This window comes from Rhincodon typus, chromosome 23 (assembly GCF_021869965.1).
Source record: "Rhincodon typus isolate 14 chromosome 23, sRhiTyp1.1, whole genome shotgun sequence".
Taxonomy (NCBI): Eukaryota; Metazoa; Chordata; class Chondrichthyes; order Orectolobiformes; family Rhincodontidae; genus Rhincodon; species Rhincodon typus.
Window position 1 is genome coordinate 24762350 of NC_063354.1, and position 26112 is coordinate 24788461.

A 26112-nucleotide genomic window follows, 5' to 3' on the forward strand; every position below is an offset into this window, starting at 1 on the left:
CTTTACACCTCATGCGAGAAGTTCTGAGAACCATGAGGCTGATGAGAACAGCAGAATGAAGTCAATGGGCACAGTATGGGTGCTACTAACTTTTCTCTCTATTTCCTTCTGGATCATTGCCTGCATAGGCATTGGTGCTTTACTCCTGTAGCTCGGAGATAATTCAAAGATAGGCTCAGTTATTGTGAGTTTTACTGGTGGCGCCCATATTTGTATGCATTCTTGCACAGGGCCCTATAGTTCCATGCACTGATCCACTTCTAATCTATGTACTCTCATACAGAGGTCCTGATGGAATAGCATTTGAAAATGTACCAAAATATTTGAGATAATTGCGGTTGAAAAATCACTTATCAGCCTTTTCATATAAGTTCAACAAATCTTTATCATTTTAAGTATTCAGTTAGTTACGTTAAAACCATTATTTAAATAACATGCTTTAAGATATGTCTGACATGGGGTGCCTTTAGCTTTAATTACTACTATTTTTCATATTAAATTAAAGTGAATTCTGTGAGAAGCAGCCAGACTTGGCACAGTGCAGTTTAATAAGGAGTGTCTAAAAATAGCCATTTTCCCACAGGGCCATTTATTTCAACACTCACATCACTTTGTTTATTCAGACTCATAATGATGTGAGTTGCATGCTATTTTTATTTAAGCAGAAAAATTTGACACTATTCTTAATATACATAAAGTGCAAGTTGTTTAGTGCATAAATGAAATTAAAAATTTATAATGAAAGCCATTGATAAATTAAACTGTGTTTTTGGTTATATTTCCAACGCTCAAAATCCATCATTATGTGTGTAGTTGTATACAATATTGTCTGATTTCCTTCAATGAGGGGAGGGATTGTATTGTGTAGTGAATGCATTATTATCCTGCTATATTTTTGATGCTGCTCAATCTGTTTGGATGTTTCATGATACACTTTTGTGGCTATCACATCCTGAGTTTGGATTTTAATCTGGTCCTTTTGGCCCAGAGATAAGACATTGCCACTATAACACAATTTTTGACCTTAATTTATTTTTATTTATTGTGTATCTTCTAAAATAGTGTTTTAAGGACTGAGGCTTTTTATTTTTATGTTTATAAAAAATCAATGCCTGTGTTTGAAAGAGTATTTGCAGTTTTGAAAGCAAGCAACCTGACATCCATAGCAGGCGTTGGAAACCATAGTTTGAACAAGCAGTAATTGACATTCAGATTGCAGATGATCTGGAGCCAAGAGTGTGAGCTGATATAGCTCTTGTTGGCAACAAATAATTGATTCTCAGACTAGCGACAGTTATCGATGAGAGATCTTTTGCTTATCAACAACTGTGCAATTGGTTTTCGGGTAGCTGAGCAGCTGGGAGCTGGAAACAAATTACTGAGATAGAGAGAGAGAAAGAGAGAAAAAAGAAGTGTACACATTGTCCCCCAGTCCAGACGTTGCCAGCTTTCTGTGGTCAAAAGCTTTGATTAAACCTGAAGAAATCAGTTACCTTTCCTGCAGCAAGCTGTGGCTGTTGAATTGATTAGTCAGACACATTTTCTAAGTGAGTCAGCATCAGGACTGGATGAAGGGTCCAGGCCCGAAATGTTGACTTTCCTGCTCCTTGGATGCTGTCTGACCTGCTGTGCTCCTCAAGTTCCACATTTTATGGACTATGCTTTCTATCAACCTTGGTTTGATAATGTTGATAGGTAATAATGTAGCTTGATAAGGTAAATTGGAGTATTGTGCATATTATAAAAATAAACTTTTGGTATGACTTCAGGAATAGTGGACTTGATTTATGGTGCATTATCTCAGTGGGTTGTGCAATATAATTGTAATGATCTATGATTTGAAAAACATAAAATATGCCTATGCTATGGGTTTTATACTTCTTGCAAAAACACAAGTCTCCTTGACTGTAGCAGTGATTTGGCTGCTGCTGCCTCACTGTCTTTGATATCCATAATCTTATTTTTAAAAGCTTCTCACAAAGCTCAGAATGTTTCCTGACACTCAGCTGTGAAGTGCCCATTCAGTGCTGTTACTGAGAATTTTTAATGGATTTGCTTTGTTGTTTACTTGCTTTGCAGAGGAGTTAGTATTGATTAGTAGTCTGCAATACCTCTTTATGAATTAGCATCCAAGAGTAAAAAGTTCAATTATCGACCTTTAATGTGGTGGAGATATTGAGTACCTGACAGCCACGGGTGATGTCAGCTGGAAGATCCAGAAAAGGATGCTGAGCAGCCTTTTTTAGAAGATTTATGTTGATACGTTAGAGTTAGACAGCAAACCTACAGTGTGAGGCCTAAGGAGCTAAAGCAATTTTGGCAGAATATACTCAAGATAGAGACAGTTCAGACAGAAAAAGTCATTAAGTATTACAACCACATTACGCAGTTGTGTTATATTGATCAGTTCAGGAATAGTTTACTTTCAACAAGCCAACATAAGCGTCATTATATTTTGCTAAACCCAATTACTCCAGTACCTTTTTAAAGTAGTATTACTCTTTGTCTTAAGCTATGGCATGGTTGTAGAGGTGCTGCAGTTATCAAGTTACTACTGTTGATTTTATGGTCTATAAAGTACTCAGCACTTTAAAGGTTCAGAGCTGATATCGCCATACTATGGAAAATGAATTCCAAATAGAGAGCAGGAAAGAATCATAATAAAAGGTGAGAATGAGAAACCAGAAAACAGATGCATGCAAGAGACAAACAAGCTTGAAGGGAAATAAGAATGGCCAGCAAGGCAATATGTTAATACTACTGACGATGTCAGCAGAAGAGATGTAGAACAAAGTTGGAAAATAATTTCAACAGCAGCAGATGAGGCCATAGGTACTGAATGCAAGTCATTGTTCAAATACCAAACATGTACTTCACCTTGCAGACATGTTGCTCTTTAAATACAGCTTGTTCTTCCCAGAAAGCTATTATCTTAAAAGTCATAGGGGATGTGTAACAAACATGTACAATTACTTCATTTGATAGCCTTTTTTTAATCCATTCAATTACTTAAGTGATGTCCAAAAGTTCTTTTGAATGCAGGTTGAATTACTCAGTTCATGCTGAATAAATGTGTTCGCCTCTTATCTACACAACAAATACGTACATTGATTTGTGCCTGTTGACTAGCGATAGAGCAATTTCACTGAACACATAAATCGGCACTTTGCATTTTATATTAAGGTTCAGATTTCAAATGTCCATATTGCTCACTTCAAAGGAAGTCAGAATCTGGAAGCATTTTGCTGTTGGGCCCCATACTTAAGACTTAATTTATCCATAAGCATTTTGCTACTCTTATTATTATACCACTGCTTTCAATTAACAATATGATCAATGCTGATATCAATGGGTAAATCATTACCACTTGAATCAGACATTTTTTGCATCAATTATCTTAAGACAAGTGTCAAAACTTAGTTGTTTTAAAAAAATGACTTAAGCAATTATCTGCCCATGTCACCAACAGTAATTTGTAGGCTAACGTTTACACTGTTCTTCGCTGGCACAACTGTAAGGTGCAACTGAGAAATTTTTAATGATGAAATAGTTAATATTTAACAAATTTGCAAGTGCATAAACATTTTATACTTATTATCAAATGTCAAGTAATGGATTTTCAAAGATAACTGTGGACTATAGTGATCTGAAGGTGGAACAGTCGTTAGTACCTCTGCATCACAGCGGCAGGAAGTCAGGTTTGATTCCAGCCTTGGGTGACTGCATGGAGTTTGCATGTTCTCCCCATGTTTCTGTGGGTGTCGACTGGGTGCTCTGGTTTCTTCTAACAGCCATGCTAAAATTGCCCGTATTATCCAGGGATGTGTTGGTTAGGTGAATTAACCATGGGATATGTAGGGTTAAGAGGAGGGGTTGGGGGCTGAGTCTGGGTGGGATGTTTTTCAGAGGGCCAGTGCAGACTTGATGGGCTGAATTGCCTCTTTCTGCACTGTAGGGATTCTATGAAGTAATAATTCTCTGCTATTGAATTTGGTATTGCTTCAGCTTCATTTTGGGCTTTTTTTGGACTTCTCCATTTGCTATTTCTTATATTTTCATTATAATCATGGTTGTTTGGTTATGATGTTAAAAAGAACTGGAAGCCAAAAACATTCCTTCATTGTTCCAGGAAGTATACTCCAAGGTGGAATGGGCATTCTTACCTAATGCATTATTATTAATTGTGTTGAGTTTTGCTGAATTTAAGAGATGGGATTTTTATTGAAAGCATGCCAATAAAGTCTTCTGTATTTTTGTTTAAGTTGTTCAGATGTTAGGAAAATTGCAGTTGTCAACAGTGATAATACTGTACCTGTTGAAGGATCTACACCCGTGTGTTAGATTTTCCAGCTTTTTTTTTGATTTTGCTCTTTTTGCAGGAAGGTGATTGAATATGATGAGGAGTTATGAATCTAAATATCTGTATTGGTTATCAGTGGAGGAAAGGAACTTATGTTGTGATTATATTTTTCTTAACAAAGGAGTTGGTCTTCTTGACTTGGCCTTCTTTACATTCAAGACTAGTGTTTTCTGCTATGATTCAGTTCTGTCTTCAGTGATTCTGTCTACAGTTGACACTTGTCTTTTGGATGGAAAGTGGACTGTACAAGGTACTATCATCAGCAAATTGAAAACTATCATTTTAATAGTATCAGAGCATTCATGGTACTGAAAGTAGAGCTGGGGGTAGCAAACTTCTCTGAAGAACTTCTACATGGATTTCACACGATTCCTAATATCCATTTATCTCAGTTCTTCATTTTGTCATTTTGAGAAGATTTGCCAAGATGCTATATGTAATTGGACTGTTATGGATCAGACCAGACTGCCTCAAAATATTTTAAGAAGGTAGCCTAGACGCTATTTTTTTCTTATTTTAAAGGTAGATGTGAAGTGGGTGTTCTAGATGTGATGCAACTGATCAAAGCACTTGATGTTAAGCAAAACACAACTTAAACACTACAGTTAGAATACAAACAAATGAAAGAGGAATTTAGAACAACTTAACTACTGGAAAACTTAAGCAGAATTTTAGATACAGTACCTATTACTAATTAATTGTTCCAATACGGTAACATCCCACAAACACACCCCTTGGAAAAAAGGTACATTCGAACACAGGTTGTTACATTGCATTCAACATCAAGAGAGATTTCAGAGGAATTCACAATTAGAAATCATTTACTGAAGCTTGCAACCCTTCTGGGACCCAAACAGCTTCTACTGCTACAGATAAAAAAAACTAGAAATCCTAACCTGGAAAAACTGGCCACTCCCCTTCCACTGTTATGTTTGTTTTAAATAAAGCCTAAAGTTATTGACTTAGGCCAGTTTCAGTAGACACATCGATGCCTCTGTCTTTACAATCTCTCTTTAAGAACCTAGGACAAAATAACCTTTTAAAAGTGACAGCATCATCATAGGACTCTTTGGTCAAGACACTTTTTGTCAGATGAACATATAACTTACTATTCCTGCTGGACAGCTTTCCAACAACAGTGCACAAGATTAATTCAGGTTGCAAGGTTATAAAGTGAATGGGCAGGCAATTGCGTGGTTGCAAATTGGGTGGCTTTAACCATTGCATTGAATTTTTAAATTTTTGTTCACCTACAGCCAACATGGAAAAGCTGTCATTCACTGCCCATCCAGAATTTCCCTCGAAGGGGGCGGTGAATCACTTTCCTGAGCTGCTGCAGTCTGTGTGGTTAAGCTACTTCTTCAGTGCTCCTGGGGATGGAGTTCCAGGGTTTTAACCCATTGATAATGAAGAAAGAGAGATGGATTACTCAGTCAGGATAATGTGTAACCAGGAGGGCAACATCCAGGTGGTAGTTTTCTTGTGTGCCGCCTTGCCTATGATCTTTTTGGTATTAGAGGCCATGGTTTTGTCAACAAGATTGCGCGGGTGGTGCAGAACAATCTTGTAGGTGGCATACACTGCAATCATGGTACTTCAGTGGTGGAGGAAATGAATGATTAAGGTATTGAATGGGGAGCAATCAATCAGGCTGATTTTTCCTAGATAGTGTCAAATTTATTGAGTATTGTTAGAATTGGTCTCATCCAGGCAAGTAGAAAGCCTTCTACCATATGTCTGACACATGGCTTGTGGATGTTGGAAAGGCACTGGAAAAAAGAGAGTTACTAGCTGAAGAGTATCCTGCCTCTGACTGACTTTTGTAGCCAGAGTATGTGTGTGGCTGGTTGTGTTAAGATTCTGGACATTGTTTCCTGCCAAGATGATGATGATGATGATGTTGGGGTATTCAGTGATGAAAATGCCATAAGCAGTCAAAGGGATATGGTTAGATTTTCTCTTGTTGGAGATAAATGCTCCAAGTGTACAAAGTTCTGTGCAAGTGGTACTAAATTGAAAAGCATACCCCTAGTTTCTTTTTGGAATCGACAGAATCACTGTTCTTGTGTGAAATTTGACTGATAAGCTCTAATTGTAAATCAACAACCAGATAAAAAAATTAATCCAATGGACAACAAGTTTGGACTGCAGTTTTAAGACTATGATGTTCAAATCCTATGGAATGGACATGATGTTTGTCCATGGATTCCCTTTCATCTTCACTTTCCAATTATAATCCTGTTGGCATTTGAGATTTCCCTTCTAGGAAATTGGATTTGTGTGTCTTTCAGGGTATTTATGTCCCTTTTGGTTCCACAGTAAGTGTGATAATTGTTAAAAAAATAAATTGCATCCCAGGTAATTATATGCCAAAACATATCCACTGGGATATAGATACAAAATTCTGAAGTTCTAGAAATTACTGTTTTTGAAATCAATACTTAGTGTTTTCTCATCACCATTGTATTATCCAAGTAATTTATTGGTCCACTAGGAACGCACAATCCATGACTTAAAATTGAAATTTAAAAAGTGCTATTTTCTAAATCTTCGGTCACACCGTGTGAATGATTTAAAAATGACAAAATGCACTAAAAATGATGAGAAACTTAATATTTTTCTATAATGTAAAATGAAAGCTCTCTTTTATCAATGAAAATTATTCATTGGTCATTAGCCAAATGTAACTAACTTAAAAAATCATGTACAAGATCAATTTAAAGAGCTGTCACTGCTCCAGATTTCCTTTGTTCATGTAACACAATCTCAACTTTAATTGTCAATCATGTTAACAAACTAAGAGCTTTCTACATGTGCAGATACAAATTATTAGACACTAAAATATCATAGACATACAATTTTTAATCAGCAAAATCAAAATTCATCAAAGTAAATGTATTTTTTATTTTGTTGATTTCCAATTGCAATTGTACTTTTCTAACTATTTCACAATCTGACAATTTTAACTTACTCACTTGTACTTTTTGAAAGAAAGGCCCATGTTTTGTTTCATTTGTTGAAGTCCGTGATAATCCGTGTATATTAGGTCAAAAGACAATGGTGCAGTCAGAGGACAACTTCCCCTCCCAGGAGGTACACCTAGGAAACTGATCAACAGCAAAAAATAAATAAATAATATTAACACACAAATGTATCTGCTACAAATCAGTGCATTCATTTTAACACAGATGTTAAAAATAAAACCCGATGGCAGGAAAAGTTTGATTGAACTTGATTCTTGGAGAACCCCCTTTATAACGCACAGATGAAGTGCGCTGCTCTTAGCATAAATAAAGGAAAACAAATGGTCCTGGAAGACTCTGGGTAGATAAGGTCCCCTACTGAGAGCTCTTCTTCTTGTTCACCTCCCTCTGCCGACAGCTTGTCATCTTCTGCCTCTCCTTAATCTCATTCTCAATCAAACTTTAGCATTATGACTGGGAGCAAGTAAAGCCCAAGTGATCAGCACCAAAGCCTTCTCCATGTGCAGTACAAATCCCTGTTGACTTCCCAAACTTTACAAACTCAGCAAACTGCCAAGCACTTTGATAAACTCAAGCAGAGCCAGCAGAAATTAATCAGCCACTAACGTGAAGGTGGTTGATGGTCCCTCTAAGTAACTCTTGTGGTGGATGGATGGGCTGGGGGAGGGGTAGGGGGAGTTCCTTCCTGCTGATGAATGCTCATTCAGTCATTTGTCTTTTAAGGGATGGTGTTCCCTGGAGTGGGAGGTTGAAAATGTCTAAGTTGTTGTAAATCTGCATTGCATTATAATGTCATTATAATGTCATTATATGATGGCATTCAGCTGAACATGTGCATGCATGTCACAAATGCCATTCTGGCACCAAAATTGACACCTGTAATGGCAAAGCTACATAGCCCAATTCCACAAACAATGCATTTCTGACAAATAGATACAAAAGATGACAATTTTCTGTATAAGCTCTGAATCATATTGAATATTGTGAATATCCACAAATGCGCAAAGCTCCAGAAGGAAAGTTATCAATAAATCATCCAGAGGAGGAAACTTTGTAATTCTCACCAATGTGGATGCAAGTTGTTGGGATTGTTATTGATTGTTTTTTAGCAGGTCAACTAATCAAATAAGATTGTCAGAACAATCATGAATCTTCATTGACAGAAAAGTAAGCATTCAGTCAACTTGTGTACAAGGTTGCCATTAAAGGTATTTCAGTATTGAGGTTGCTAGATAAGTGAGACACCACAGATGATGGTTTCTATTTTTCACTTCATTTAATTAACTGACTATCCAAACATTCTTTCGGAGTATCTTCCATCAGTGCCTTCTCAAAGGCAATTGTGGGTGGGCAACAAATGCTGGCCTTGTCAGCAACACCCATTTCCTTTGAATGATTTTTTAAAAGAGAGTCCTGAGACTTTTGTATTTTGTTTAAGCTGCTTCTTATTTTGCATCATTATGTCATAATTGATTTACTATTTTGAATGAGCAAGGTTTGGTTTGTCAAAAAGATGTTACCAAAATGTGAATTTTTACTTCTGCTTGTGGATATCTATTTTATGATACATTGAGATAGGAATACAAATGGATCAGTGTATGATGCAAACTAAACTGGTGAGAAAATATATCAAACAATGAATTGAATTTAATCTACAGAATACAACCAAAGCTCAGAATATATTTCTTGCAAAAAATCTAAATTGGAAACATTAATTTTATAAAAATTGATTCTCAGGATGTGGGCAATATTGGCAAGACTGCATTTATTGCCAATCCCTACTTTTGCTGAGGAAAGTGATGGTAGAACTGCTCAAGGGACTTGAAAGAACTGACTGACTTTCAAGGTTGTTTCAAAGAGCAGCTAAGAGTTGATTACATTGTGTGTGAATGTAGTTACACATCATCCAGACATGCAAGGCTTACAGATTTCTTTCCCCAAAGAACATTAATGAACCAATTACTATGAAATCTAAGAGCTTCATAGGACTGCTATCAAGAGCTGAGTAAACAATATCTCAGGATCAAAATAATATAAAGATTAATTAGCGATTTGGAAGCTAATATTAATCAAGGATTAATTTAGGATTTTAGATCATTGTACAATGTTCTGCATTGCCAGATGTTTAAGTGGGATTTGTATTCAAATATAATCATAAACTCAGGGTAACATTTCCTGGCAATCTAGTTATACGTCAGTCATAGAGTTGTACAGCAAGGTAACAGACCCTTCAGTCCAACTTGTCCATGCCAACCAGTTTTCCTAAATTAATCTGGTCCTATTTGCCAGCATTTGGCCCTTATACCTCTAAACCCTTTCTATTTATATACCCATCCACATGCCTGTTAAGTGTTGTAATTGTACCAGCCTCCAGCACTTCCTCCAGCAGCTTGCTCCATACACACACAACTCTCAGCATGAAAATGTTGCTTCTTAGATCCCTTTTTAAATCTTTCTGCTCTCACCTTAAACCTATGCCCTCTAGTTTTGGACTCCCTTGTGTATTCACCCGATCTATACCCCTCATGACTTTATAAACTTCTATAAGGTCACCCCTCAGCCTCCAAAGCTCCAGGGAAAATAGCCCCAGCCTATTCAGCCTCTCCCTATAGCTGAAACCCTCCAAACCTGGCAACATCCTTGTAAATCTTTTCTGAACCCTTTCAGGTTTCACAACATCTTTCCCATAGCAGGAAGAGCAGAACTGAATGCCGCATTGCAAAAGTGTCCTAACCAATGTCCTGTACAGCCGCAACATGACCTCCTAACTCCTATACTCAATACACTAACCAATAAAGGCAAACATAACAAATACTTTCTTCACTATCCTGTCTACCTTCGACTCCACTTTCAATGAACTATGAACCTGTACTCCAAAATCTCTTCAGTTGGCAACACTCCCCAGGACCTTATCATTAAGTGTATATATCCTGCCCTGATCTTCCCTACCAAAATGCAACACCTCACAATTATCTAAATTAAACTCCATCTGCCACTCCTCGGCCCTTGGCCCATCTGATCAAGGTCCTGTTGTACTCTGAGGTAACCTTCTTGGCGGTCCATTACACCACCAATTTTGGTGTCATCTGCAAACTTACTAACCATACCTCCTATAGTCACATCCAAATCATTCATATAAATGACAAAAAGCAATGGACCCAGTACTGATCCTTGCGGCACACCGCTGGTCACACATTTCCAGTCCACAGTCAAGATATATTAATTTCTTAGAAAATTAATTTGATTTTCATTTTGCTTCACTGTTCAAAATTCACTCAGTATGCAGAAGGTCTTTCCAGGTTTCTCTACATTTTAGTTCTAAATGTCATCCAATAGATAGGGCACAAAACATTGTCAAGATTTTAATCTTAGAACATCACCACCCAGTGGCCCATATCGAAAGGAATCAATCTTGCGCTTCCTAATTTTAGAACTAATATTCAATGTAGGAACGATACCTCTGGAAATGCAACCTGTGAGATGTTATGCGATACTATCTTGGTGCCATTGCTCACATCAGTAAAATGGTAAAAGTGAAGAGAAAACATTTGGTTTGTGGTGTGTCTTATTTCTGCATCATTCACTGAAGTGTTGAAAATGATGTGAGGAGGATGTTAAGTGGACATATAATATGTCATGCCCAAAGGCGTAAAAAAAAATCTTATTTGAAACCATATCTTGTTTAACTTTCTCTTTCAATAGTAAAAAATGGAATTTGCTGAATATAAAATGTCTGTTATCAAACACAGAATGGGCAAATTGCTGCTTCTAGAAATATCCAGCAATTACCATGACAAAGGCAAAATCATCTTTTTTGGAATGTCACATCTCATAATGGTAAGAACGTTCCAGTCAAACCAACACAAAGGAGCTACAGACAATGCACCTCCACAGCTGGCTTTGGTATAAAAGAAAGCCATCAAAACCCATTGTAGAGTCATACAGTCATACTGTACAGAACAGAAACAGACCCTACGGTCCAACTCATCTGTGCTGACCAGACATCCCAATCTGACCGAGTCCCATTTGCCAGCATTTGCCCCATATCCCTCCAAACCCTTTCTATTTGTATGTCCTTCCAGGTCTAGACGCCTTTTAAATGCTGTAATTGTACCAGCCTCCACCTCTTTCTCTGGCAGCTCCTTCCATACATGACCGCCTCTGCGTGGAAAAGTTTCTCTTCAGGCCCTTTTTAAATATTTCCCCTCTCACCTTAAACCTATGCCATCTAGTTTTAGACTCCCCCAACTTAGAAAAAGACCTTGGCTATTCACCCTATCCATGCCGCTCATAATTTTGTAAACTTCTGTCAGGTTGCCCTTGAGCTTCTGACACTCCAAGGAGAAAAAGACCCAGACTATTCAGTCTCTCCCTATAATTCGAACCCTCTAGTCCCAGCAACAACCTTGTATGACTTTCTTGCATCTCTCAATTTTAACAACATCCTTCCTACAGAAGGATGACCAGAATTGTACGCAGTATTCTAAAAGTGGCCTCACTAATGTCCTCTATAGCCGTAACATGACATCCCAACTCCTATACTCAACGTTCTGACAAATGAAGGCAAGTATGCTTGAGTTGGGGCAAATGCACCTTCAGTTATCCTCTACTATGGGCTTGAAAGAGGGATCATCAAAGCAATTCTGAGAATTGAGGTGACTAAACCATAAGCCCTATTAGCATGATTGAAACTGCTGGGTTTGAACAGGTTTAATTATACAGCTTTGCATCTTTCTGCAGACTGCTCTTAACACCAGAAGAGAAAATAGCAAAGCAACTCCAAGTTTAGTTCATACCAATTTCCAGTCTCAATCTCTCTCAAAAATCTGCAAAGTGAACTAATGACAAGCTTTGACCAGTTCCAAGGTACTGCAGAAAGAATGTCTCAGCTCAGCAACTGAAAGACCCTCCACTGGACAGTGATTTTCCACATTCTGATGCACGTAACTTAATGTCAATATCTTTGAATTTTATGCAATTTATAATTCGTGACTTATTTCTTTCTTCTTTCTTTCTTCTTATCTGTATGTGTTACAAATGATTGCCTAGTTTTGAATGTATGAATCGATCCTGCTTTGTTTATGCCCTAAGGAATTTGCTGTGGGTCATTTTTAAATGGGACCTCACAAACAGGGTTAGGGAAACAGCACCCACAAATTTTTTTTGAAGAGGAGAGGAATAAAGAGACAAATTAAAAATCATCTCTGTTGAAGACAGAAGGGAAGAAACAATAAAAGTAATTCAATGCACTTCCCCCTCTTGTCCATGACAAACTGTAATCTAAAGTTGATGATAGAAATTTAATCTGTGAAATTTATTCCAAAGCTACCAGCCGATTGCACTCATTCTCCAGGTACTCAAATCAGAGTGGTTTAGATTTTTCTTCTTCCTCCTTTCTTAGACATTTTCCTTTCCTCCTCATGTTCTCCTTCTGAAAGTATCTATTTCTTATTGATTTTTTTCATAGATAAAAAAAGTTGCCTCCACTACCTTATCCAAGTGGTCATTTTTAATACATTTGCTCACAAGTGCCAAAATATGACTGAGCCATAAATTTACTGAATGTTACACATATGTAGCAGTGGACGGTGAGCAGCTGGAAGACACGAGCTACCATTTTCCTTATTATTCTGATGTCATTTTAGGTGCCACTCAGCTTCTTTCACAGGTACTAGTCATCAACCAATGTGGAATATAGTGAAATAGGAATTAGATGTGGGAGTAGGCAATTCAGCCCTTCCAGTCCATTCGACAATTTAACATGATCATGACTGATCTAATTCTGGTCTCAACTACACCTTCCTGCCTGTCCCCCAATAGCCTTTTATCCTGCTTTTCATCAGAAACTATTTCTCCCTTGAATCTGTTGATTGATTCGCTGCACTCTGGGACAGTGAGTTCCACAGATTCACAACCCTCTGAGAGGTAGCTTCTTCTCATCTCAGTTTTGAACTGACCTCCTCTCAACCTATACTTATGACCTCTTGTTTGAGACTGACCCACAAGGGGGATCATCAGTTCAACATTCACCTTATCAATCCCCTTTAGCATTTTAAACACATCAATGAGATCCCCCCCCACCATTCTTCTGAACTCCAGTGAGTACAAGCCCAAGCTATTCAACCACTCCTTGTATGACAGCCCTTTTATCTCTGGAACCAATCTGGTGAAGCTCCTCTGAACTGCCTTCAGTACCACCACATCATTCCTCAAGTAAGGAGATGAAAGCTAGACACAATACACCGGCTGAGGTCTCACCAATGCCTTATATAATTGTAACAACATTTCTTTACTTTTATAGTACAGGCCTTTTGCAATAAATGCCAGGATTCTATTTGCCTTTCTTCCTACTTTCTGAAATTCATGCACAAAGACACCCACATCCCTCTGCACCAACACATTTTGAATCTGCTTCCCATTTAAATATAATAATTTGCCGTTTTATTTTTCCAGACAAAATGGGCAACCTCACACTTGTTCACATTAAACTTTATCTACCAGATTCCAGCCCTTTCTGCTAGCCTGTCAATATTCATCAGAAAGCTCTGTATCTCCTCATCCCAGCCTGCTTTCCCATCTAGTTTAGTATCATCCACAAATTTTGCTATGTTATCCTCTGTCCCCACTTGCAGGTCATTTTCATAGACTGTAAATTGTCAAGGTCTGAGAACTGAGCCTTGTGGCATGCCATTAGTTAGAATTCACCATCCAGAGACGGAACCCTTTATCCTGACCCTCTGCTTTCTGTCAATCATTCAATCATCTATCCAAGCCAATACTCTACCCTTAGTGCCCTAGTATCTAAACTTCTGGATCAGTCTTGTATGCAGCACCTTGTCAAATGCCTTGACAAGATCCAAAAGATCCCCATTATTCACCTAGGATAACAAGGTATAGAGCTGGATGAACACAGCAGGCCAAGCTGCATCAGAGGAGCAGGAAGGCTGACGTTTCGGGCCTAGACCCTTCTTCAGAAGATTTTCTGAGCTTTGTCTTTCGAAGGGTTCAGTTGCCACCTCCTTTATGATTAACTCCAGCAACTTCCCTACTCCAGAGGTCAAACTAACTGGTCTACAGTTTCCCATATTTTGCCATTCTTTTTTGAATAACATGTTGCCAATTCACTGGTACATTGTAACCTGTTGAATTTGAGTTCCCTTGGAAAAGGGCAACGGCCTGCCTTGCCCATAACTTGAGCCCTCAAGAAAGCAGACCCACATTGCCTGTAATGGGCTTTGTGGGTAAATATCTAATTGGCTGCACAGTTGATGTTCTGGTTAGTGGTTGGCAAAAAATGTCATGATGATTTGAAAGTGAGAAAGCTGTTTGGTTCCGTGTAACAGCTGTTCTGAAAATGTGAAAAAAAATTACAATAAAGAAGAAATACTTAAAGCAGAACCACTGAGTGTCCTTGGAGACGAAGAAGGCTGGAGAGGGAGAATGCGGTGCCCAACAATGTTCTTGACCTCTTTCGAGAGAGGTGGCCACTGCATAGAATATAGTGCTTTATTCCCCTTCCAACTCCATTTTGATTTCACCGCTTCCCACTCTCTCTTCTCCTCCCTCAGCCTTGATGGTTTCTATTGCCTCTAACTGACTTTGCTTATAAATATCCAATTGGCTCCACAGGTGATATACTGGCAGCGGTTCATAGCTGAAAGCAAAAGAAAACGTCAAGGTGATTTGCTAATGGAGAAAAAAGACATTCAGTTGTGTGAAAAAGCACTTCTGAATATAAAAAAAGTTAAAAAAAAAAATAAAGCAGATCCAAGAACTGTCTGTCCCAGGCTGGGATTAGCATATGTATGCCATGAATAGAGGTTTTGTTTTGACATTCAACATAAATGATGTTCCTTCCCAGTCAGACTTGCGGAGTTATTACAATTGGCATTTATTCAGTGTTGCTGGGTCAAAATCCTGGAAGTTCCTATGGGTATACCTACACAAATGGACTGTAGCAGTTCAAGAAGGAGGTTCACAATGAGCAACACATACATCTCATAAATGAATAAAAAAAACTCTTTTCATGACAGTAATCCCAATTTCTCCAGTCTATGTAACTGTAATGCATCATTCCTGGTAAATCTCCTCTGCACTTTCTCCAAAGCCTTCCTGTCTTTCCCTAATACAGTTTGGTGATCAAATGTAAGGACCTTCCTGCTCTGCATGATATTTAATTACTGGGTTAGTCTGCAATAGCTAAGGATGAAATTTGTTAGTTTCCGGAAGTCAACCAATTTAGACAAATCCAAAATATATGGGTGTAGTATATGTAATATATGGCGTCTGCCACATCTGCTCCCAAGATGAGGCGTTCCACTCCCAGACATCCCAGATGTCCTCGTTTTTCAAGGACAGCAATTTCTCCTCCACAGTGGTTGAAAATGCCCTCGACCGAATCTCTCACGTTTCCCACACCTCAGCCCTCACACCCCTTCCCCACAATAAAAACAAAGACAGAATTCCCTTTGTCCTCACGTATCACCCCATCAACCTCCGGATTCAACGTATCATTTTCCGCCACCTGCAATCTGAACCCACTACCAAGGATATATTTCCCTCCCCACCCTTATCTACCTTCCGGAGGGACCGCTCTCTCCGCGACTCCCTCGTCTGCTCCATACTCCCGACTAGCCCCACCATCCCCGGCACTTTTCCCTGCAATTGCATGAAGTGCTACACCTGCCCCTACACCTCCCCTCTCATCCCCATCCCAGGCCCCAAGAAAACCTTCCACATTAAACAGATGTTCACCTGCACATCTGCTAATGTGGTCTATTGTGTCCGCTGTTCCTGATGTGGCCTCCTCTACATCGGGGAAACCAAGTGGAGTCTTGGAGACTGCTTTGTGGAGTACCTACGCTCGGTTTGTGACAAACGACAACACCTTCCAGTTGTGAACCACTTCAACTCCCCCTCCCACTCCTTGGACGACATGTCCATCCTGGGCCTCCTCCAGTGCCACAACGATGCCACCCGAAGGCTGGAGGAACAGCACCTCATATTCCGCTTGGGAGCCCTGCAGCCCAATGGTCTCAATGTGGACTTCACAAGCTTCAAAATCTCCCTACCTCCGACCTCATGCCAAGACCAGCCCATCTCGTCCCCGCCTCCTTGACCTGTCCATCTTTTCTCCCGCCTATCCGCTCCTCCCACCTCACTGACCAACCCCCCCCCCCACTTCCTACCTACTAGCCTCATCCCTGCCTCCTTGACCTGTCTGTCTTCCCTCCCACCTACCTGCCCTTCCCTCCTCACTGACCAACCCCCATCCCAACTCCCTACCTACACTCACCTTTACTGGCTTCATCCCCGCCTCCTTAACATGTCCGTCTTCTCTCCACCAATCTGCTCCTCTATCCACCTTCTATCATTGCCTCCCACTCTCTCTATTTATTTCAAAGCCCCATTCCCCTCCCCCATTTCTGAAGAAGGGTCCAGACCTGAAATGTCAGCTTTCCTGCTCCTCTGATGCTGCCTGGCCTGCTGTGTTCATCCAGCTCTACACCTTGTAACCTCAGACTCCAGCATTAGCAGTTCCTACTATCTCTATCTCTGTAAGGAGTTCCTTTCTATGCTTGATTGAGCTTGGAATCAAAGTTATCTGTTACTGTGTTGTGGCCCTTAGCTTTCATCAAGCTATTTGTACTAATAAAGCAATACTTACGTTAATTCCCTAACGTAGGAACTAGAAGTGGGTAATGTGGTACTGAAATACTCAATAGATGTTATTGTAGCTTCTGGTACATACATATATTATAGGCACAGGCACTCCAATGTGTGGGCTGATACTAAGCTATTCATCTAGAAACAGTGGCAAGCTTCCAGCAATGTGCCATATTTCAAGTGGCCCCAGTTAAAATGGAGACTGAGATCTTTTATACCCTCAGGTCACATACTAATGATACAGTACTAATAGCATAAGCATGTCTCTTAAAGGTATATTACATACTAACTTGGAGATAGAACACAACACCAAGCAGTCAAACAACTTCTCTGTTATTTTTCACACGTGCATCCAGATTGCTGCAGAGCCCATACAGCAGCTGGCAATGAAATAAGCAACTATTGCTGCACTTAGTTTTTGACTGCAGGCTCCATAATTCAAGCTTCTGTTCAAACGTGTATAACATTTGGCAGCATGACTCTTTCCGGTACAATAAATTAATACTTCATGTGGCTTTTATGTGTATTAGTGGATCTGTCAGAACATTGGTCAGAATAAATTATGGGATAAGCTGTTGATGACAGGAGTATTGTGGCAAGAAATGCATTATTGTTGACAGCAATTATTTTCTTGTATAATGCACACTCATTGCTTTAAACATGAAGAGTATTATGGAGTAGCCACATAGATAGTCAATATTTATTCACTTAAAAAATTTCACAGCAGCATTCAGTATCTGTTAAATTACCAATAACTGGAGTGAATTATATTGAACAGAGGGATGTCAAAAAAGAACTTGCAAAAAATGTCAAAGTCAACAACAAATACTTAGAATCATACTAAGAAATGGAGAGTGATAAGAGTCACCTTGGGGATTATTAAAGGCAGATGCAGAAAATTAGAAAACCAATGAAAGGGAAAAGCTAATAGTGCTAAACAAAATGGCTAAATAAAGGAAGAAATGCCTGCTTGTGTAAAAATGTTGCAAAAAAATCCAAAAGCATTTGGACAACATTTACATTTGTAACAGCAAATACTACATCTTACTCTTAAAAAGCCAACTTTTAAAGGATAGAGCATAGCTTTCCAAGAATCATCAATTTTATATGTCCTTACAAAGTGGTTTGTGTAGCTTGGTGAAAAAAACGCAAAATTGCAGCTTCCTGCAGTCGTTGGTTATCCGAATAAACTTCAGGTATTAATGAGGCTACAATGTGTCCTGCAAAGGCACTCATTCCATTTAAAAGTCACGAGGCAAATTGTGTTCCATAAGCTAGCCTAGTGTTTCCTGAGATAGTAGGAACTGCAGATGCTGGAAAATCTGAGATAACAAGGTGTAGAGCTGGATGAACACAGCAGGCCAAGCAGCATCAAAGGAGCAGGAAGGCTGATGTTTCGGGCCGAGACCCTTCATCAGAAATGGGGGAGGGGAAGGGGATTCTGAAATAAATAGGGAGAGAGGGGGAGGTGGATAGAAGATGGATAGAGGACCAGATAGGTGGAGAGGAGACAGACAGGTCAAAGAGGCGGGGATGGAGCCAGTAAAGGTGAGTGTAGGTGGGGAGGTAGGGAGGAGATAGGTCAGTTCAGGGAGGACGGACAGGTCAAGGGGGCGGGGTGCGGCTTGAGGTGGGAGGAGGGGATAGGTGGGAGGAAGAACAGGTTAGGGAGGCGGGGACAAGCTGGGCTGGTTTTGGGATGCGGTAGGGGAAGGGGAGATTTTGAAGCTGTAACACCCCTCTCACCTTCCTGGACCTCTCTGTCTCCATCTCGGGCAACCACTAGAAACCAATATCCATTTCAAGCCCACCGACTCCCACAGCTACCTAGAATACACCTCCTCCCACCCACCTTCCTGCAAAAATGCCATCCCCTATTCCCAATTCCTTCGCCTCCGCCGCATGTGCTCCCAGGATGAGGCATTCCACTCCCGTACATCTCAGATGTCCTCGTTTTTCAAGGACCGTAACATCCACCCCTCAGTGGTCGAGAACGCCCTCGACCGTGTCTCCCGCATTTCCTGCAACTCATCCCTCACACCCCCTCCCCATAATAATAACCAAAAAGGAATTCCCCCTCGTCCTCACGTACCACCCCACCAACATCCGGATCCAATGCATCATCCTCCGACACTTCCGCCATCTGCAATCCGACCCCACCACCAAAGACATTTTTCCCTCCCCACCTTTATCTGCTTTCCGGAGGGACCACTCTCTCCGTGACTCCCTTGTCCGCTCCACACTCCCCTCCAGCCCCACCACACCCGGCATTTTTCCCTGCAACTGCAGGAAGTGCTACACCTGCCCCTACACCTCCCCCCTCACCCCCAGCCCAGGCCCCAAGAAGACTTTCCACATCAAGCAGATGTTCACCTGCACATCTGCTAATGTGGTATACTGCATCCGCTGTACCCGGTGTGGCTTCCTCTACATCGGGGAAACCAAACGGAGGCTTGGGGACCACTTTGCAGAACACCTACGCTCGGTTCGCAATAAACAACTGCACCTCCCAGTCGCAAACCATTTCAACTCCCCCTCCCATTCCGCAGACAACATGTCCATCCTGGGTCTCCTGCAGTGCCACAACGAGGTCACCCGAAGGTTGCAGGAACAGCAACTCATATTCCGCTTGGGAACCCTGCAGCCCAATGGTATCAATGTGGATTTCACAAGTTTCAAAATCTCCCCTCCCCCTACTGCATCCCAAAACCAGCCCAGCTCGTCCCCGCCTCCCTAACCTGTTCTTCCTCCCACCTATCCCCTCCTCCCACCTCAAGTCGCACCCCCATTTCCTACCCACTAACCTCATCCCGCCCCCTTGACCTGTCCGTCCTCCCTGGACTGACCTATCTCCTCGCTACCTCCCCACCTACACTCACTTTTACTGGCTCCATCCCTGCCTCTTTGACCTGTCTGTCTCTTCTCCACCTATCTTCTCCTCTATCCATCTTCTATCCACCTCCCCCTCTCTCCCTATTTATTTCAGAACCCCCTTCCCCTCCCCCATTTCTGATGAAGGGTCTAGGCCCGAAACGTCAGCCTTCCTGCTCCTATGATGCTGCTTGGCCTGCTGTGTTCATCCAGCTGTACACCTTGTTATCTCTAGTGTTTCCTGATCTGATTTCTCAATCCCTCAAGGCTGAATTTTCCCCTTATTTTGGCATAAGTGTTTTTCTGAGTGAGATTCATGGTGCCCGGTCTGTCACAGCCCATAATGACTTTGTCCGTACAATTTTCCACTCTCACCTCATTAATAATGTGACCAGCCTTTGCAGCACCATCTCATGGAAGCGTGCAGCAGGAAGTGCTCATTGCTGCTGAAAGGTTGCGACCTCCATGCCACTGGCACCATGACAGATGCCACAAAACAGGAACTGCCCTTCACACTGTATTCTGGCATAGTTATTCCTCAAGAAATAACGTTGAAAGGGAAGTTTGCTCCTTGCTTGGCTGGCAAATGCTGCTGGATAGGGTGGTGGGAAGTCTTTTATTGTCGAGCCTGGTGCCACACTATGTGTTTACATGAGCTTTTGTCATTATTACACAACTAATTTCCTCTCATCTTCTGCAGGCACATGTGGCACCCAACAAACCTCTGCTCCAAGGAGGTGGGAGCTTGAGACCTTAAAATTCTCCTCCAGGTCTCAATCCACAGCTGATGCACTGATAACGTTTTTGCCTGCACTGTCCACTACCTCAGGGGGTTCTCTTTATAGATTAGGATCAGGAGCATGATCTGGTGAGAACATCACTGACAGGATTCTGCAGCTAATTGTGGAAGAAACTTCGAAGATTGCCAGAGACCAGGTACCTGCACAACTCCAGGCATAAGCCATGGCTGTGGCCACTAATGACTTTGTGAAAATGCACACACAGGCGCAGAAACAACAGGGACCTTCGTCAGAGGCAGTTAGTAAACTAGATCGAAAGATGGAGAAATTCACCGATACTATCTGTACTGTACAGGTTCTGACATGTGCGCATCTGGCTTTCTCCATCGAAAGATTGGTGTCTGTCATGGAGGCCCATGTCAAGTGTACTCAGCATCTGCCAGATAGGTACACTGACCTGCACTCCATTGTTGTAGCCACAAATGCTCTGCATCAATGTTGAGTTTGTAGAGAGTCCAGAAAACTCAACCTTACTTCCAGGTTCACCTTCCATTCAGCGAGATAGGGAGATGGTAGCAGGCACCAATTAGCCAAAGGTGCCACACACAAGACGGACAGAAGTTTCCTCTCAGGATGCTCCAGAGGTCCTTGGCCACTGCCCCTACCTCTGCCTGTGATTCCAGAAGTCCACGTTGAGGAAGGTTAGCCTGCATCTATGCAAGGCCTGAGTCCTCTCTCCCAAATAATCTCACGGCCAACCAGCCAAGTCTTCCAGGCCAGAAGGATCATTACAAAATAGGCTGCCTCTTCCCTGGCTGCATTTAGACATAAAAGCAGAAGTTGCTTGAAAAACTCAGCAGGTCTGGAAGCATCTATGAAGAAAAATCAGAGTTAATGTTTCAGTTCTGGCGTCCCTTCCTCGGAACTGATGGTAGGCAGGAAAATGTCAGTTTATCTGCAGAAGATAGGGTGGGCGAAGAGGGTAAGGAGTAAATGATAGGTGGGGATGGAGCCCAAAGAGAGAGAAGAACAGTTGGACAGAGAAAGGAGTTGATAATGACCTGGCTAGGAGGGTAAATAACTGTTAATGCAGACTTTTAGTGGCTAACAATAGGTAGTGTGTAATGGCAATATGATAACGGGGCCTGGTGTTTTGGGTAGGGGGCTAGGACATGGGAGAGTTCAAGCCCTAAAATTATTGAACTTGGTATTGAGTCCGGAGGGCTACACCGTCCCCAGTCGAAAAATGAGGTGCTGTTCTTCCAGCTTGCGCTGGGCTTCACTGGAACACTGCAAAAAGCCTGAGACAGAGATGTTGGCCAGGGAACAGGGTGGTGTGTTAGAGTGGTAGGCAACAGGTAGCTCAGGGTCTTTTTTGTGAGCAGAATGTAGATGTTCTGCGAAGTGGCCACCCAGTCTACACTACATTTCCCAATGCCGAGGAGACCACATTGAGCAGCAAATGCAGTAGACTAGATTGTGGGAAGTGCAGGTAAAGTCTGCTTCACCTGGAAGGTATGTTTGAGCCCTTGGATACTGGGGAGGGAGGAGGTAAATGGACAGGGTAATGGGGTATCTCTGAGTTTTGCATCTTGTATGCCTTGATGCCTGAAAGGAAATGAAAAAGTTTCTGTTTAGCCTGGTGAATGGGCTGGAGGATGAAGTGGAACTGTGGAGTGGTGCAGCCCTGAGCCAGCGTGATGCGATGCTGTTGTAGAGTAAGGTTCAGAGCATGCGTATGACTTTGCATGGCACTGACAGTGGATCTCAGGATACAGCAAGAGCAGCTGTCCATGGAACGTTGAACATCACAGAGATGTCTGTGATCCTGGGTGGATTCAAAGCACAAGGGATGAACTCGAGTAGGAATCCAAGTGGTGCATCTGAGCCAGAGGCAGTCACCGAGGAATGTGATATGGCTGTGGAAACGAGTTTTAGCAAATACCTGATCAAACCATCAGGAGTGACAGTGAAATCAATGTCGGTGGACAAGAAAAAAGATTGGAACAGAAATCCCATCAGAGGGAGGAGCAGAACTTCTTCAAGGTTGTCATGCCTAGAAAAGATATGGCAGTGAGTTAAATATGTTTCGGGCCTGAACTCTCCCACGTTCTTGCCCCCTACCCGCTTTGTTATCACAAAGCCTGCCATTACACACTACCTATTGTTAGCCATTAACAGTCTCCATTAGCAGCTATTCACCCTCCTAGCCAGATTCTCAACTCCTTTGTCTGGCCAAATGTTCTTCTGTCTCTTTGGGCTCTATCCCCACCTATTGTTTACTCCTTACACTGACATCCCCACACACTATCTTCTGCATATAAACTGATATTTTCCTAGCTACCGTCAGTTCTGAGGAAGAGTCACCGGATCCGAAACATTAACTCTGATTTTTCTTCACAGGTGCTGCCAGACCTGCTGGGCTTTTCCAGCAACTTCTGTTTTTGTTCCTGATTTACAGCATCCGCAGTTCTTTCAATTTGCATTTAGACATAGTGGGAGGCAAAGGAAAGAATAAAGAACTTACTGAGGGATGATGGCGGAAAAAATTTGACAGGATAAATTCTTCTGTAAGCACAAGCATATACTGTAGCTACGAAACACAAACATATAATGAAATGATTGGTTGGCATAATCACGACATAATGAAGATGACTGAGCAATATAATCATGTGTGCTAACTTGGAATGTTAACTAATTATACTCGGTTGGGTAGAGATAAGGAAGAGTAAATGTGCAACCTTTTATTGGAAACTTGTTGTGTGCAAAAATAGTATAAAACCTTTGTTCTTGTAATAAAGATTTGACCTGTACACCATTTTTGGATATGTACATTCTCCCGTGTACATATGTTCTCTATCTACTCTGCAAACTGTGGCAACCATTGTGTGTTATTATTTTGCAACTGACTGTGGATCAACGATGACCTGTTTTAACTTCATGTCCTTGCAAGTGATTTTCAGGCTTTGCCTGAAATTTGCAATGATTCCCCTTCCCTTCCTTCATGTTCCCTTCTTTGTTGTTGGCCCTCTGTCCCTGATGGCCTTTCAAACTTCTCTGTTTTCTGTTCAGCCCTTTCATATAACTGTTAACATTGTCAATTTAGCCCTAAATCTACGGCTTTGAAATTTGCCATGTCCTTATTTACTACACCTTTTCCTTTTGTAGAGAGAAATTGTGACTTGTTAAGCCATTTCCCTGCTCCCAGAAAGCTTCATTTTTATCCTTTTATCATGAATTGCCCTTTCATTGTATGTATTCCCTCAGCAATTCAATTCTAAGAATCCCACTCCCAAATTTAAGCTCCCACAGGACCCTAAGGCTACCCCCAGTTATCTCTTGATCTTTAATGCCCAAAACCCCAGGACTGATCATGGCTCACTCCCCAGAATGACTTGGCAGAACAGCCAGATTGATCTACCTGTAACCTCTTGACTGGTTGCTCTTAATCTGCAGAATTGACTATGGCCTAATCTCAAACTGGCAAGAAATGGCCCCCAGACTGTGGGAGGACAAAGTGAGTGACTCACGATGACCGACCTCTTAGACTGGAATCCAATGAGCACCTTGACTGAATGTGGTGATATCCACTTACTGACCATAGTCTCCCTTGACCCCTCTCAGGATTGGTGCCCTTTGACTTTCAGAATGTTTACTGCATAAACTGCTGGCCCATGTTGTAAGAGTGACATAGACAAAGCATAATACCAAAACAGTAACCTGTCTACCTACTTTACTGTTTGATGCACCTAATTATGCCAAGCTGCCTGTTTCTCCCTCTGTGATATGAAACAAATCAAGCCTCTATGGCTGGCAGCCACCAAGTAAGCAAAACATAAGTGAGTGCTATGAAATGATGTATGATGCTAAGTTGTGTGTGTGTGTGTGTGTCTAGTTTGAAAGCAGACAGAATGAAATGATTCTTTGCAAGTACCAACTTGCATGTACAAAGGGTTGGGGAGGAGAGTGTTTTGAGTACAAACTTAGATGAAGGCCCAGAGAAGCACATGGTGAGCTACTACTGCCAGGTAACCTCTCTGCCTTTTACAATTCTATTTCACAATTGGGAATTAGCAATGTCTAGATTCTCAGTTAAGGAGGGGGTAATGTGAGTTGCATAGAAATGAGGCAAGTTGGGCTAATAATGTGAAGCAAATACTTGGAAGTAAAGTAGTCACCACTGAATAGTGAGATTCTGACCTTCCCCTTTAAATCTTAAGGGGGAATATCAGTCTCTTTTGCTCAAAGTCAAGGTTTTGATTTTTTAATTTTCACTGTTTTTCGCAAATTTCTGATCAATGCCCATGTCTCTCAATGGAGCTGAAAATCCCACCCTTGATTCTGATCTGTTAAGGCGCAACCTATCTAGCCTAACATTTTTAACAGTATGACCCAAAAACTATCTAAAAACTGCACTGTCAGCATCCATGCAACACAACATTACTCAATGGTAATCACAATTTCATATATAGCAGTTTTCAGAACTCATTGCTTATGGCTTTGCCCAGAATTGAATTTTAAAGCCATAAATCTCCATTGTGTCAGTAACTGCCCTTGAAACTGATATGTGAGCTCATATTGTATGCTTAAGTACTCCCCAGTTCAGGCTGATCACAGAGGAGGATTATTAATAAACAGTTTTCTCTTTTTGGAAGATTTTCAGTAATTTAGTTGAGTTGAAAAAGTTAAAAGAATATAATGTCAGCACTTTACTAGTAACTAAATCTGCTGGTTGTAAATTATAAGGTTTTTAGAGTACCAAGACCAATCTTTTAGATGTGCCATTGTACTTTCACAATAATAAATGACATGGTTCATTGAAATTCTATATTTGGATCAGGCATATGTAAATTTAATGGTCTGCACTTTTCCTTTCATTTCAAATGATATTCAGTAAATTTTGCATTTTGAATTTGATGCCAGAATTAGAGCAATTTCTTATTTAATAGACAATTCAGTGATTAATTTTCAGCAAGGAAGTGTAAGTTTGCTTGTTTTGTGCAAAAATTCTGACATAATTCTGAGCGATTAAAGAAAGTATAAAATTCTGTGCCACTCCAGTATAATATTTCAGTGTCAACTCTAATTTAAATGCAAGCTTACAAAACGACAGCACTTCTCCTTCCTCAGTACTGCTCACTACTGGTCATGTTAGTTGATTTTAATTCTTTCTCTTTTGTCTTAGTCTGTAAATTACACAATGTGACATTGGCATACATTTGCTTAGTGTATTCATATTCAATTACTTTGTTTAACCTTTTAACGAGGTGTTAAATTGTTTATTTTAAATCAGTTAGGGCCACCATTAATACAGCTGTGATTTCACACTGATTTCCTCAGAATCCCATATGCTATTTGCAGAGAGCAGAGATTGTAGGCACAAGTTTTGGATAGCTGAACATCTTAACATTTTTATGGTGTATTCAGAGCCCTTTAAAATAGATCTCTCCTAATCAATGAATATTGTATTTCCATATATTTCCAAAATTCA

At 40.9% G+C, this 26112-nt stretch overlaps 1 protein-coding gene across 1 annotated transcript in view; it reads right to left on the reverse strand.

The window, feature by feature from the left end:
• LOC109911752 (alpha-1,6-mannosylglycoprotein 6-beta-N-acetylglucosaminyltransferase B) overlaps nucleotides 1–26112 on the reverse strand; it is an 828291-nt gene that overhangs the window by 225315 nt on the left and 576864 nt on the right. Inside the window, 1 exon segment of the mRNA XM_048610932.1 lies at nucleotides 7336–7467. Coding sequence (XP_048466889.1) covers nucleotides 7336–7467 — 132 coding nt within the window.